Here is a 13,949-nt window from a genome sequence, read left to right as displayed (position 1 = left end):
TACACTTAATTAGGCTTTGAAGAACATCTTGATCTTTTAGCAAAAGGAAGATTATTGTAAAGGCTTGACAGTCACATACGATGGATGCGAATAAACTTCGTTGCAGGTAATTTTGGCTCTCAGCTTTCCCTGCATGGGAGTGGAGGAAGTGGGGGGAGGTAGGGAGTCTTCTGGGATCACGGCTAGTGCAAGACTTGGTTCAGAATACCTGCTCTCTTTCATTAGTATTAAGTAAGTCGGCATCCTCGTAAAGTCAACTTTAAACTCAAGAGTGCATCTTGGTATCTTACTGAACAGGCCCCCCCGGGGGCTGCTGTCCTCCCTTTCCACCGATTGCCAGTACAGCCCAGTACTCCCAATTTACTCAGCCCCGCGAGCTCCGCCATCCCACCGCAGCGTCTCCTGGAGGCCCGCTCCGACCGGGCACCCCCCACGCCGGGCGGGCACCGGGGAACCAGTTGAGGAGGCCATCTTTACTGGCCGCTTGCGCACCCCCGCGCTGGGCGGCCCGGGCGGAGGCAGCTGCGCGGGGGGAAAGCGGCCGTTGCCCTGAGGGAAAAGCTTGATGAGCACAGCGGCCCCGGGGCCGGCCAGGCCGCCTCCGAACGCCAACGGCCGGGCAGCGGGACGCCTCCTCTTCCCCCGCACCGGTCCGCCGCCTCACGCACGGCGACCGCGTACCGACAGCGCCCAAGCCACGTGCCGGCGGAGGCCGCCGTTCCCGCCCTCGCCGCCCCCGGCGGGCAGCACGCAGCGGGCCGCGGCCCCCCGCCACCTCCCCGCCCCTCCCACGGCTGCCACATCCCACTTCCCTCAGCCCGCCTCCCCTGGCGGCGGGTCCGCCCCGCTGCCCTGCCCCGCCCCGCCGCCCTCTCATTGGTTGAAAACCGAGAGCGACGGCGCCTCTGGGCAATGGAGCCTGAGCTGGCGCGGCGGCGGCGCCCAATGGTTGCGCGCGGCTGCCGCCCCTGCCCGTCGCGGCCGGGCGTCGGGGCTGCGCGTTGCCATTCGGAGGCAGGGCGGCGCGGGGAGCGGATGGTGCTGGCTGCGGCTCCCGGGCGCTGGCGGGGGCAGGAGCTGGCTGCGAGCGCCTCCCCCCATCCCCATCCTATCCCCTCCGGCTGCGTGCGCCCTGGTCGCGCTCCGCCGCTGACCGCCCTGAGCCGGCAGCGCTGTACGATGTGAGCGGCCGCGGGGCTCGGCAGCGCCCCCGGTGCCCACGACGCTGGGGCGGGCAGCGATGGCCAGAGCCTGGCGTGGGAGCAGCCGCCGTCGCCGATAGGAAGCGCCGGGGGCAGCTGGGCAGGCGGCGCGGAGACTCCCTCGGGCCGTGAAGCGCTTGTCCCGCCCCGACCCCTCCCTCCTTCCTTCCCCCCCACCCCCTTCCTCCCCCCGCGGCCGGTGCATGCGGGGCGCCGGGGGCCGAGCTCGGGCCCCCCGCAGCCGCCGGAGCGAGTGACTCTCCGGGTCCTGCGTATCCCCGCCATGTCCTCCTCGTCCAGCTCTTCGCAGACCCCCCCGTCCCACCACCAGCCCCCGCCGCAGAGGATGAGGCGCGGCGCCGCGGGGTCCCCCACTGCCGGCGGCGGCACGGCCGGGGGCCCCGGTAACGGCGCCGGGGGCGGCGCGGCGGCGACCAGCCGGCTGCTCCAGCCCATCCGAGCGACCGTCCCGTACCAGCTCCTGCGGGGCAACCAGCACAGCCCGACCCGCTCCCCCTCCGCCTCGGTGGGCAGCAATACCGGACCGGGGGGCGGCGGCGGGGGTCGCGGCGGAGGCAGCCCGCCGCCGCCCAGCGCGACGCCGCCGTTGGCGGCGGGAGGCGGCGCGGCGGAGCCGGGCAGGGTGAAGGGCAGGCAGCGGCGCTCGCCGGAGAGCGGCGGCGGCAGCAGCAGGAGGAGCAGCTCACCTGAGAGACGGAGCCCCAGCTCCCCGGTGTACAGAGGTAAAGCACCGGGACAAAGCCGGCGTCCAGCTTCCCTGCCCCCCGGGGGTGCTGGCCGGGCCGGGGCCGCCCTGCCTCCGGGCACCCCCGGCCTCAGCTCCCCGGTGTGGGGGGTGCGCCCTGCCCTCCCCCCGGGCAAGCGGGGGTGGGAGCCCCGGGGACTGCCGGCCCGGCAGGAGCAGCCCCGCTGGAGTCTTAGAGAGCGGGTGGGGGGGCGAGGGTGAACCCTAAAACACCCCCCAAGGAGCGGGACAGGTGCCGTGCCCGGGTTTGCCCTGCCAGGAGGGCAGCCGAACGGCGGAAAGCACCTCGTCGCGCCGCCTTCCCCCGGGGAGAGGGGCGAGCCCTTAAATGTCATCCTCCTCCGTCTCGGGCGAGGTGGAGAGCCAGCTTGGGAAAAACACCCCCGTCCTCCCCCCGCGCTGCCTGCCAGCGCCGGCCTCGGGAGGAAGTGCCTCCCCGGCGGAGCGGAGCGGGGACGAGCCCTGCCGCCCCCCCCCGCCGCCCTCGGGGCGCCGCCGGCGGCTCCCCCCGCCCCAGCCCGGCCCCTGTGCGGAGGGGAGCAGGCAGGGGCTCCAACGACAGTGTTCCTGCTCCTTCCTGCCCTTCCGCACGGGCTCTGGAAGTGGAGGTGTGTAATAGAGGAACGAGTCTAAAATTAACCCGCTTCCCTGTCTACAGGTGTAATTATTTAGTACGGGTTGTTAATGGGTTAGATGTCTATCTGGGGTGTCACAACCCAGTTCTTAAGTGTGTGTTAAAACCAAGCCTCAAACGCTCTTCCTTTCTGCAGAGCTCGGTTTCTTAAAGACTTGCATTTTTATAACATCTTAGGTTAAAATATGTAATGTTTTCAAGCACAGACTCCAAAACAAAAAGGAAATTCCCGTATTGAGATGCCTAAAAACAACAGTCTGTCTCCTTGTCATATTTAATACTGAATCCTGGAGACTGTAAAAAAAAAAAAACAAACCCCAAAACAAACAAACAAAAAAACCCCCCAAACCCCAGCGTAGCCAAAGTAGGCCTGTAAAGTTTAAGATGTAAAATTGTTTCCCAGCAAGTCGAACTTAACCTGCGTCAGGTTGTCTGTTAAATTATTGAATGTGTTAAAGTGGCAGTGGCCATCTTACCTCCCCCCCCCTTTCCCCCTTCCCCCATCACTTTAGCAGTTGAATGAATCGGACTAAATGCACTTTTTATGTTATCCTGCTGTAGCTATCGGGTATCACACATCATCTCTTTCTGGGAACCTTTTATATGGTTCAATACCCCTTGCTTGTTCTGTCCCTTCCTTAAGTCCCCCTGTGTTTCATTTCTGTGGCAAATTGTGGTCTGTGTTGGTTGCCAGCGTGTTTTGTAGCAGTGGAATCTGTTACCTTCTCCCCACCCCCCCCTTTCAGTTTTAATGTGTAGTAAAACCTTACAATCTGTAGTATTTGTAACTTCGGCAAATCTCCATCATCAGAACGGTCCTAGGACATGAGCAGCATTTTGCAAATGAGCAAAATGTCACTGCCAGTTACGCATGGAGTTAATTTACCCTATACAGTATTGTGCTTATGCAGATGACCAAATTGGTTGTGTTGTAATCTGAACAGAGACACTGCATAACTTACTTCTCAAAAAGATCATCTATTTATGCAGAAGTTTTTGCGTGCTTGAAAATGGAACTGAGCTTCAGTGGTTTTGCTTCATTCAAGCTCTATTTAAAATTCTAAAGATCATATTTTTCCTGCTATATGAAATACTAAATGTAGATTTCCTTTTTCCCTCCTTCTTTAACCTTTTGGAAAATGCTAATGGGAAACTAGGCAAAACAAAAAAATGGGTGCATGTGAATAGTGATGCTGATGATGAATACTGTAAATTATTTAATTATGGGAACCCAGAGCAAAACATTGTAGTGGTGCAGTGTATAAAGGTCTACGCTTAAGGTGTATTGAAGAGGGAGGCATGTGGGCAGTTGCCTGCCAGCTAGGAAAAATACTGCAAATCTGTGAAGTATTTCATTATTACATATGAATTTTTTGTTGAAGGGGAAATTTTAATTTTAGAAAGTGGTTTCAGTCTTCTTCATCTGTGGGCTATTTTAGCCTTAATAAATCAGACTATAAATTAGTACTGAATGACTTTTCCATCATTAAACTTGTTTGAGCTTGCCTCATGGTGAACCACGTTAGCAGCATACATGGCTTGATTCGGTTTAATGAGTGCAATGTATAAAATCATAAATGGTTCGTCAAGAAATGCACCCTGTAATCTGTATGCGCTGCGAGGAATTTGTTCCCCCTCCTCCAGGTCAAGCCAGCTGCTGCTGCAGAAGCTGACATCCTCTAGCAAATCCTGAATGAATGAATGAAAACAACGTGATCGCCCTAATAATGACCACAATTGCACACGTCAACAGCTTTATTTTACCGAAATACAGGCACCATTTTCTAGCAGGCGAGGGTAATAAGATACCCTATTTCTTCAGTCTTGCAAATGAAAAAAGGTTACCAACCCCCCCCCCAAAAAACTAGAGCTGTTTTTACGCAATTTGGAATATAGTTGCATGCCATGGGGCACGATTTTGTCTTTGTTTCCCTGCTTGTTCTTAGCATTTTAGTACACGATGTATGGATACTAAAAACGATATTTGTAGTCTATACGGTGATAGTAGTATATAGAAAATTGATTGCTGAACCGGAGGACTGCTGCAGTAATAATGGAGGACCTGGGGGGGCGGGGGGGGAAGAGAATGTTCTGTTTTCAAACATGGACCATCTTGCTGCGGCTTGTTAAACAATGTGCTACTCCAGCTATTTATAGTTGTTATCAGTATGCAAGTCTTGGGGAAGCGACTTGATTAAGTTTTTTTTGTCAGTTTTTCAAAACCATTTCCCACTGCTGTAAAATGTGAGCTTAGGCTCTAGGTATAATCCTGTTGTTTTTCTCACCAGTGCAGGAGATGTGTTTGTCTTTGGCTCTGCAGTCTGACTTGGATTGTTTCGCGAATATGCTCGTGCTGGAGACTGCTTATGATTCTGATGGATAGATGTTTTTCTCTTCTTAAGACACCTGCCCCTTCCCCACCTCCTTTCAGCCTTTTCCAGTATAGATTCCTTGAATTGGCTATCCTGTTAAGCCATTTTGTTGTGGATATCTTAGTGATTTGCCAGAGGTTCCTTTTATAAAGGAGATTTCTGTGGAAACACTCCAGCTTTGAGCCTCTACAGGTCAGAGCAACTACCATTGCAGGCGTTGACATCACTGCTACATGAATGAAAGCAGTATGCTCTGTTTCTGCTCCCGTCCTCATCTCTTCTTTCCCTTCTTTCTAGGATGCTGTAAATGTTTTTGTTCTGCAGCAAAAATGTGTGTGTTTAGAACTGAAACTTTAAGAATCTGATATTTTCTTTAAGCAAATTTGGGGATTTGTAGTTGTTAGGAGACCGTCGATGCCAGTATTTGTATTTGGTTAGTATTGATACTGAATGGATGAGAAGTCATGAACGCTATATACTAATTTCAAGGTGCTAAAAAAGGAAAAAAGAGAGGAAAAAACTTCTGGTATTGTAGGATAAACCTGCAATGTGTGAGTCTACTCCTTTCCTCTTTTTTAAACATGTTTATTCCTTACTAGTAGATACGTTTTTATAGCCTGTATTCATGTTTTGGAGAGTTGGCAATGTAAAAAGTGTCTGGTTCAATGTAACAACACATGGTTTTCTTAGAGGGAATATATCTGGTACATCTCTGATCGCATAAATGTAACGTCAACAGAATATGAAGCGGCATAGTTTATGACAAAGGACATTCCAATAATAATAATAAAAAAACCCCTTGGACAGGTCAAACAAAACATATTACTTGCTTGTGAACACTTAGGTTTTACAAAAAAAAGTTGTTTTCTTTCTTGCCCTACCTGGATAAAATCAGTATTTTCTGTTATTATGTAAAGTAGCTTGTATAAATATGAGAGTGGGTTTCCTGTTTAGTTTGGTTTTTCACATGGTGTGTGATGTTTTGTATACAAGGAAGGTGTCAATGACTTCTGTATGATTCAAGCTCAATATGGCTTTCAGCAAATGCTTTGATTTGTTTAGGGTTAACTCTGGTGGTACTGTAATATTATGCTTCGTATTTTCCTAACTTTCACTAAGTGGTTTATAGTACAAACTTTTTTCCATATCAAATTTTGGAGGCAAAGGTTAGTTTTAAGGACATCTGAAAAATACTGTAATCAGTTTGGCTGTTAGGGGTTCCCAATATCTTTTACTTCCCAAAATAACTCCTGAAGTGTTGCCAACATTAGTAAGAGAAAGGAATTTAAAAAGATGCAAAACAACTGCATAACCCAGTTCTGAGTAATAAGTATGTGTATCTGTTGTTACGGTAGTAGATAAAAGGCTAGTGGAGTTGAGGAGTGGAGTAAGACAGACAATATTGCTCATCTCTAGACTTGTAAGGGATATCAGTATTTAAAAAACCAAAATTCAGACTTCAAAAGGCAGAACTATTTTAATATCCTGGATTCAAGCCATCCAATATTTTGGCATCATAAGCGTTTATACCAGAGATCAAGAAGATCTTTCCTTTATTTCTAACAAATGTAGGTAAGGAAGTAATTTTTGTGATGCTTCCTATTTCCTGATGCCTGAATAATAGCGGTATTCCCATAATTGTATGGCCAAAACAGTTTTGCTCCAGCTTTGCCCCTCTCTCTTCCCAAAATAGCTTTCATTGGAATATAATATGGTGAAATAAAAGGCACTGGCTAAATTTGAACCAGTTGTCTTGAACTCAAAAGCATTTTAGTTACATGTTTTAACATCACTTTGAGAATAGTATATTAGATGTCCTTAATAAATATGTTTCATAAGACAAATTAATTGAGTTTCAGGTGTTAAAACAACTGCAGGAAAGAAAAATAGAAAGGTATTTTCTCCATTGAACTTGAATGGTATTGTAGCAAGGCATTAGCTATTAAGAAAGCACCCACCTGCCCCATGGAAAAAAATAACCTATAAAGTATATGTATATATCTATTTTAAATCACTACCTGACCTTTAATTCTTATTCTTTGGGCGTAAGCAAGTATTAGTGTGTTACATATGGCCAAACTGAAGTTACTCGCCAGCATCCATGCATAGTAGAACAGTGGCTAATACTGAAATTTGGTTTCTGAGATTCATGGTTCCTGTGTTTTGTCCTTTCCTTTCCCACGGTGGTGGGGTGAACAGTAGTTCTTAAAAGGTATCTTAAAATTCAGAGAGGGTAGATCAAGGGAATGTGTCTTAGAATCTTACAAAAAAGTCAGTGTTTGCCAAGTATAGACTGACACATAATGAGTTGTTGAGCTTTGCTGTATTGCTAAAATTCACAGTGGAAAGCTAGTTATTTTTAAAATGGGGTTTATGCTACTACTTTAAATATCATCATGAAAAAAAAAATAACTGATGGAGTAATTCTGAAATTTCAGTTCAACCTGGACTTGAAAGCAATAGTTGTAACGATGCAAAACCTATTGGAAATGAAGTATATGCTCCTCAATGTTTCAGTTTAAGTGAATATTTGAAATACTTTTTTATGGGACTTCATCAGTTGAGTAATTATCCTCATATGAAGAAGGTCATAGTTTTGTTTTTTTTTTTTTTCTCCCCACATTGAAGAATGAAAGTTCCTGTTTAAATTGGTTGGCAATATCTTCAGTAGAGAAGAGCGTTGCCAACGCTTGTACACAATAGTTCTCCGTGGATTTAGCATATGTTCAGGAAAGGTTGTTAATATAGTAGGGTTTAAACATCGACTAGCATTTTTTAAAAAGTATCTTTTATTGATGAAAAAAGGACCCTGTAGTAAAGATATGTAACTGGAAAATTTTGCTCAAGACTTGAGATAGTTAACTGTGTTAATGATCATCATCTTGCTTTAATGTTAATATTTAAATGCATTGAGTTCTCCCTCTTTCAACGCTGCCTCCCATGTAAACCTGTAGTGCCTAAACAATAGCTTAAGGCATTTTCAGGCAAGTAAACTAGTATTTATGTCCCTTTGTTAGAAGGGATACATCCACAGCAACTTGTCAGCCTGAGATTATCCTCTTTTCCTTCATGTCACCATTTTTAAGGTGTGGGCAATTGCAAAATTAAGAGAATCGGAGATTAGAGTGAAGGAAAATGGGTGTTTGTACTTAGTAATCTAATTCTTACATTTTGAGTGTGTATTTACTCCTTCCCAATAATTAGATTATTGTTCAGTTATGCTTTAATTTTTCCTCTCCTGATTTGACTCTGAAGTTCACCACCACTGATTTGTATTATGACTGTTTTTGAATTGGAAATTAAATCCTAAAGCTTGAAAATAGCTGATGGGTACTGAAAGGGATCACAGTTTGAGACTTCTGCAGTATGGATACCACACAGAGTATCAGGATACAGTGTGTAATATCAATCCTTTTGAATGGCGAGTCAGTCTCTCCAACTCTTTATTTTTCCAAAGCTAGGATCTCATCCATGGAAACACTCATCCACGGCTGAAACTGAAATACATGCTCTCTCAGGAACCCTTTCCTGCTCTCCCAGCTGTCTGAATATGGACTTAGGGCCAGAGCTGTTCCCTTACATGATCCCCTGGGACTGTCTGGTGATGACTCTGCTCAGACTATGTCTTCTGCTCTTAGTAAGACAGAAGAGGGCACGTAGCTACTGGAAGTCTATCTTGGGGAAGGAAACCCAGTCAGGCCAAGTGGGGCCATGCTGGGGAGTACCCTCAGCCTGCTGTCTCTGGCCTTGTAATCCTGCCTCTGCCCTGATCCTGTTCATTTCTCTTCTACGCCTTCCCTCCTCCTTTGGTATTGGCACCACTTCTTATTAGCTGCTGCTGCCGTATCCTACCAAACTATTGACTATCACCCTGTTAAAAACAGATTAGCTTTCTCTGACAGAGGGGGGAAAAAATCCCAGAAGGTGTGGGTGTCTACACTCAAGCAATAACTGTTTTCTGCGCTGGTGTGGTTTAACCCCAGCCAGCAACTAAGCACCATGCAGCCGCTCCCCCCCTCCCAGCGGGATGGGGAGGAGAATTGGGGAAAAACAGTAAAACTTGTGGGTTGAGATAAGAGCAGTTTAATAACTGAAGTAAAATAAAATACAATACTAACAATAATAATAATAAAAAATTAATAATAATAGTAATGAAAAGGAATATAACAAAAAAAAAGAAGAGAGAACTAAAACCCAAGAAAAGACAAGTGATGCACAATGCAATTGCTCACCACCCGCTGACCGGTGCCCGAGCAGCGATCCGCCCCTCCTGGCTAACTTCCCCCAGTTTATATACTGGGCATGACATTCTGTGGTATGGAATATTGCTTTGGCTAGTTCAGGTCAGCTGTCCTGACTGTGCTCCCTCCCAGCTTCTTGTACACCTGCTTGCTGGCAGAGCATGGGAAACTGAAAAATCCTTGATTTAGGAGAAGTGCTGCTTAGCAACAACTAAAACATCAGTGTGTTACCAACAGTATTCTCACACTAAATCCAAAACACAGCACTATACCAGCTACTAGGAAGAAAATTAGCTCTATCCCAGCCGAAACCAGGACATGCACAAACAATTTGTAAACAGGGATTGACCTAACCACTTGGTGTTGAGTCAATGGAAGATGGTTTTGATGGAAAGTTTTCATTTTTTGTAGTAGTAGATCTCTTCATTAGCTTTCCATATTAAAATATTGCTGCTTTGGAGACAATATATGCTTCCCAGTAGGTCATAAAATGTTACAAGCTTGGGTTTTGAAACCTTAATGCAAGATCCTGTATTGGTTAGGCCTTCTTAGTGTTGCGTGTGCCCTAACAATAAATGATGACACAGATGTTGGTGTTTATAAGGATTTAACTTTCACTGCTGCTAGTGTTAAATTGAGGAGTAGCTGTTTGCAATGGATATTATTCTCTGAATCAAATACAAATGAGTGATTGACAACACTGGTTCCTACATGCCACTTCTTTTGCACAACCTGAAACTAGTTTTACCCAAACTACATGTTTTGTTTCCTCTTTAGGAAGAATGTGTCTCATATTTTGCTCATAAGAGTGGTGACTAAGAACAGAACGATAACAATTCTGTCATGGTTTTTGAATAATCTAAAATGCACTGTAGAATATTTTCTTCTCGCTCTGCCTTGAGACAGTCTAAACTGGAATAATAATTTAAGTGTCCCATTCCTCGAACAGTGCAAGTCACCTGTTTGAACAAGGTTAGCTTCATCCTCCTTTCCTACACTCTCACCACCAGACATTAAGCAAGGAGATTAGTTGTAGACACACTTCTGAATTTGAGGAATTAACGCTCATATCTAACTGGCTTGACTTGTCATTGCAAGATCACTGGCATTCATAGTACAAACTTGAAACTCACTTCTGTAGCTATATGAATTTTAATATTGTTTTGGGAAGTGTAAATCTGTCTTTTGGAAATGTCTTCTGTAACAGTAACCACTCGGTTGTGAACCGATTAAATGTATGGCAAAATGGGTATTGTTATATCGTGTGCCTTTTAATCTCTGGTGTTTTGGTGTATAGTGCCTATTCTGGAGTTCTGATAGAAACAGTTTGTGAAGGTTGGCTAGCTGGATTACCTGTATATCTACATTTTTTAAAAAGACTTCACGGTTAGAAAAAACTAAACATTTTAATATAGGTGCTTAGGCTGCAGTACTAAAAAAAAATCAAAACTCTAATAATTTATTGACATCTGTCAGCATTTGGAAAACAAACTGTGATTTGGAAATAATGTGTTGTTACCAGAAAACAAATTCTGGTTATTCAGTACTCAATCACTGGCTAATTCTATTAATCCTGGTCTGCAGAAATTAGCCTGTAAATACAAAGCCAGCTTCTTCAAAGTATGACATGCAGTCAGGCTTTGGCTATATGGGAGCAGATTACCTAAGCGCAGATATAAATGCCCAGATTTGTGAACATACAGCTTCCAGGGATAACAGTACAGTTGCTTTCATTAGATGAAGCGCTGTACCCGTGCTGGATCAGAAATATTGCTGGATAAGCCTTGAAAATTTTGTACCGTGTTCCCAGAACTCAGGCCACTGAGACACAGAGTGGAGGAGCCAGTGAGTGGCTCTCCAAGACCTATGGGTCTCTGTAGGTATTTAACACGGTCTCACTACCATTCCTTCTGCACATCACAGCAGAGCTCATTAGCTCAATAGGACTACAAGACGCTGATGATTATAGCAGGTATCAGTGTGGTGCGGTCTGTGCTCTGGAAGGTTTTGGTTAGTGCAGTTCTCACACACGGAGTCAGCTTAAATTCAGTGCCACATGTCAGCTAATCAGTCTTTCTGGAGTCTGGAGCCCTGGAAAGTACATCGCAAAACCCAAGTGGCTTTGCAGTGTTGACTCTATGCAGTTAGGTGTTAGACCTCCATATCCAGTATGTCATATATTATTCAAAATCTTTCGGTTATATGTGATAACTTACTGTTTTTCAAAGTAATGGAGAGTTGACTTGCTCACTAAAAATTAAACCCAGATTTATGCTGAGTGTCCCGGAACAGACTTTGAACAGTGTGACTCTAAAAATATCAGCTAACTGCTGAAGAATGCAGAATAAGACTTAGGTTTACACAGTAGTTGGGAAGCTGCCAGGTTAGAGGAGAAGCTGTCTTCACAGAAGTAAATTTCTGTTCAAGGTCTTAAAATTTTCATTCTTAACTGATAGTTGTGTTTGCTTAATTGTGGCAATTGATGGTGGAATACCCTTACACATCCTTTCTCTCATACTGTGATTTCTCTCGTATTTCACCTTCAGTGGCTCCTTAGTTGTACCTGATGACCTGCCCTGAATAATCATCTTTGCAATGTTTTCTTCCCCCACAAAGAAACCATAAAATACATTTGAAATACTTGATGTTCTTTTCAAGGGGAACAAGAAAAAGTCCTAATCTGGAAAAGAAAAATTTCTCATGGGCAAAAGTGTAATTAACTCATGCATGTTTAAAAGTAATGTGTATTTGAGAAATGTCCATACAAGGAAATGACCGGAGACACATATTCAACTTAGGACGTTGTCCACGCTGAAGATCAAGATAACCTTTGGGCATTACTGTAGAAACAGAGACACTCATGCTTTCAAACCAAGTTATGTATTGAAGCATGCAGTCCATATTGTTTAAAATACTAATTTTGTGAAACTGTTGTATACATCTACCTTAATTTTTTACAAAGAAGGAACTAGCCTATTAAGATGATGGGAGTCTCATGATTTTATGTAGTGGTGTGTGTAACCTTTAATATGAAGTTGGAGGATGCAGGGAGATCTTTTGATTGCAAGAACTGTAGTAGAAACTCAATTTGGCTGCATTGGAGATAGGAATTACCAAGTCTGACAACTCAAAATCTGGGAGAAGCAGAAGAAATGAGTGTGCTAGCACTGTATATACAATAAATGTTAGGTGTTTTCTGCAGCTAGGCCTTTTTTAATCATGCAAATTTACATGCATATACAGTAAAACAAAAGATCCTACATAGAGGTATGTTCTAAAATTCATAAATCTGGAGTAAAGTTTCAGATTTTGGAAGGAAATAGTGTAAAAATTTGGCTAAACAGGGTTGCTCTGGCTTGAATACGGAGAGAATCTGTTTTAATGAAAAATGTTAACACTATTGGAATCTTTCAAACATCAGAAAAACTCAAGGATGTGATCTGATTGCATGGATACTTATCTCAAAAAGGCCGCTAGGAATAAGCAGAGAACCTGCAAGAAACAGGAGGAAGAACTGAGAAAAGAAAGTCATATTATCAATCAAAAAGTGAATCTTAGCTGAGAATTGTTAAAACCTGAACAGACTTGGACTTTGCATGCTTTAAGACAGACGACAGAAACATGCAAATAAAAAAATAAGGAAAAAGTAGTTGCAGCCATTTGGTACCAAGAAAAAAGAGATTAAGGGTGATCTGAGAGTGATTTGCTGGAATGTATGGTTTCAGAATCAACTCCAAGGAATAGTAGCAAAAATCTCAGAGGAAATAGCAGAGATATTTATTCAATGCTTTGTGCTCACCAGGACGAAGTATAAGTAATCAACTTTCAATAAGGACAGTGATTTTTAACCCGGGAAGATACAAAAAAAATGAAATTTTAAGGGAGAGGGTAATTTGGAATTAGGAATTACCAAGACTATGATAAATACAGATTGAGATTGCATATTTTAATAAAGTCAATTCAGTGATCTCCGTTGCAGGATTCTAGAAAAGCCCACTCCTAGTTCTAGAAAAAAGTTCACGCTTACCTTCAACTTTCTAAGGCAATCTTCTGAATAGGAGGTGATACCATTTGAGAATAGCTACCTGAGTATAGCTGATACGACACTGATGTTTTTAAAATGTGAAAAATGTTGAGTCCAGTTCTAAAATATAGAGATCTGTTGGTCTAACTTCAGCTATAGGTGAAACTTCAGAAGAAATTTTAAGGGATGGTGGAAAGCAGGGAGAAATGTTAAAGTGCAAAATGAGCTTTCCAAATTGTGTCATGCTAACCTGATGGTTTTGATAAGAGAACTGATTTTCTATACGGGAAGTAGATCTTATCTGCTTAGGCAAATTTTAAAATTAGGGTGATGAAACCGTTGATGAATTTTGAGAGGTTTAATTAGTACGCAGGAAGATTATGCAAGAAGAGTTGAAGGACCTTGGGAATTGAAATAATAATTTTAAAAAGTGAGATTTAAAAGTAAAAAATTGAGGTTTATGTATGTGAGGTTGTACTTGAGCAGAATATCTTTTCCTCTAAGGAGGAGCGTGTAATTTGAAAATGCTGGAGGGTGGAGTTGGGCGATGGTGGGATCTCTAAACGGCCAACATGAAGTGACTGAAAAAGTACTGGGCACAGGTCAGGTCTTGCACAAGTGAGCAACCTGCCACACAGGGGCCTGCTGAGACATCATCAGGGATACTGCACACGGTTTTAGTGCTCCGCAATTTAAGAAAGGTAAAATCA

At 44.4% G+C, this 13,949-nt stretch overlaps 1 protein-coding gene across 2 annotated transcripts in view; it reads left to right on the top strand.

Moving 5' to 3' along the window:
- The first annotated feature begins 1,439 nt into the window (after nt 1–1,439).
- The window catches only part of GLCCI1 (glucocorticoid induced 1), a 56,427-nt gene continuing 43,917 nt past the window's right edge, over nt 1,440–13,949 (top strand). For both annotated transcript variants that reach the window (XM_050891215.1, XM_050891214.1), the window contains exon 1: nt 1,440–1,945. In XM_050891215.1, the coding sequence (XP_050747172.1) occupies nt 1,486–1,945 (460 nt within the window). In that variant the 5' untranslated portion in view covers nt 1,440–1,485. The remainder of the gene's footprint in view (nt 1,946–13,949) is intronic.

The sequence above is a fragment of the Gymnogyps californianus genome, chromosome 2 (genome assembly GCF_018139145.2).
Source record: "Gymnogyps californianus isolate 813 chromosome 2, ASM1813914v2, whole genome shotgun sequence".
In the NCBI taxonomy this organism is placed as follows: Eukaryota; Metazoa; Chordata; class Aves; order Accipitriformes; family Cathartidae; genus Gymnogyps; species Gymnogyps californianus.
The sequence above is the reverse complement of the archived record's forward strand: the minus strand, read 5'-3'. Positions and strand labels throughout refer to the sequence as shown.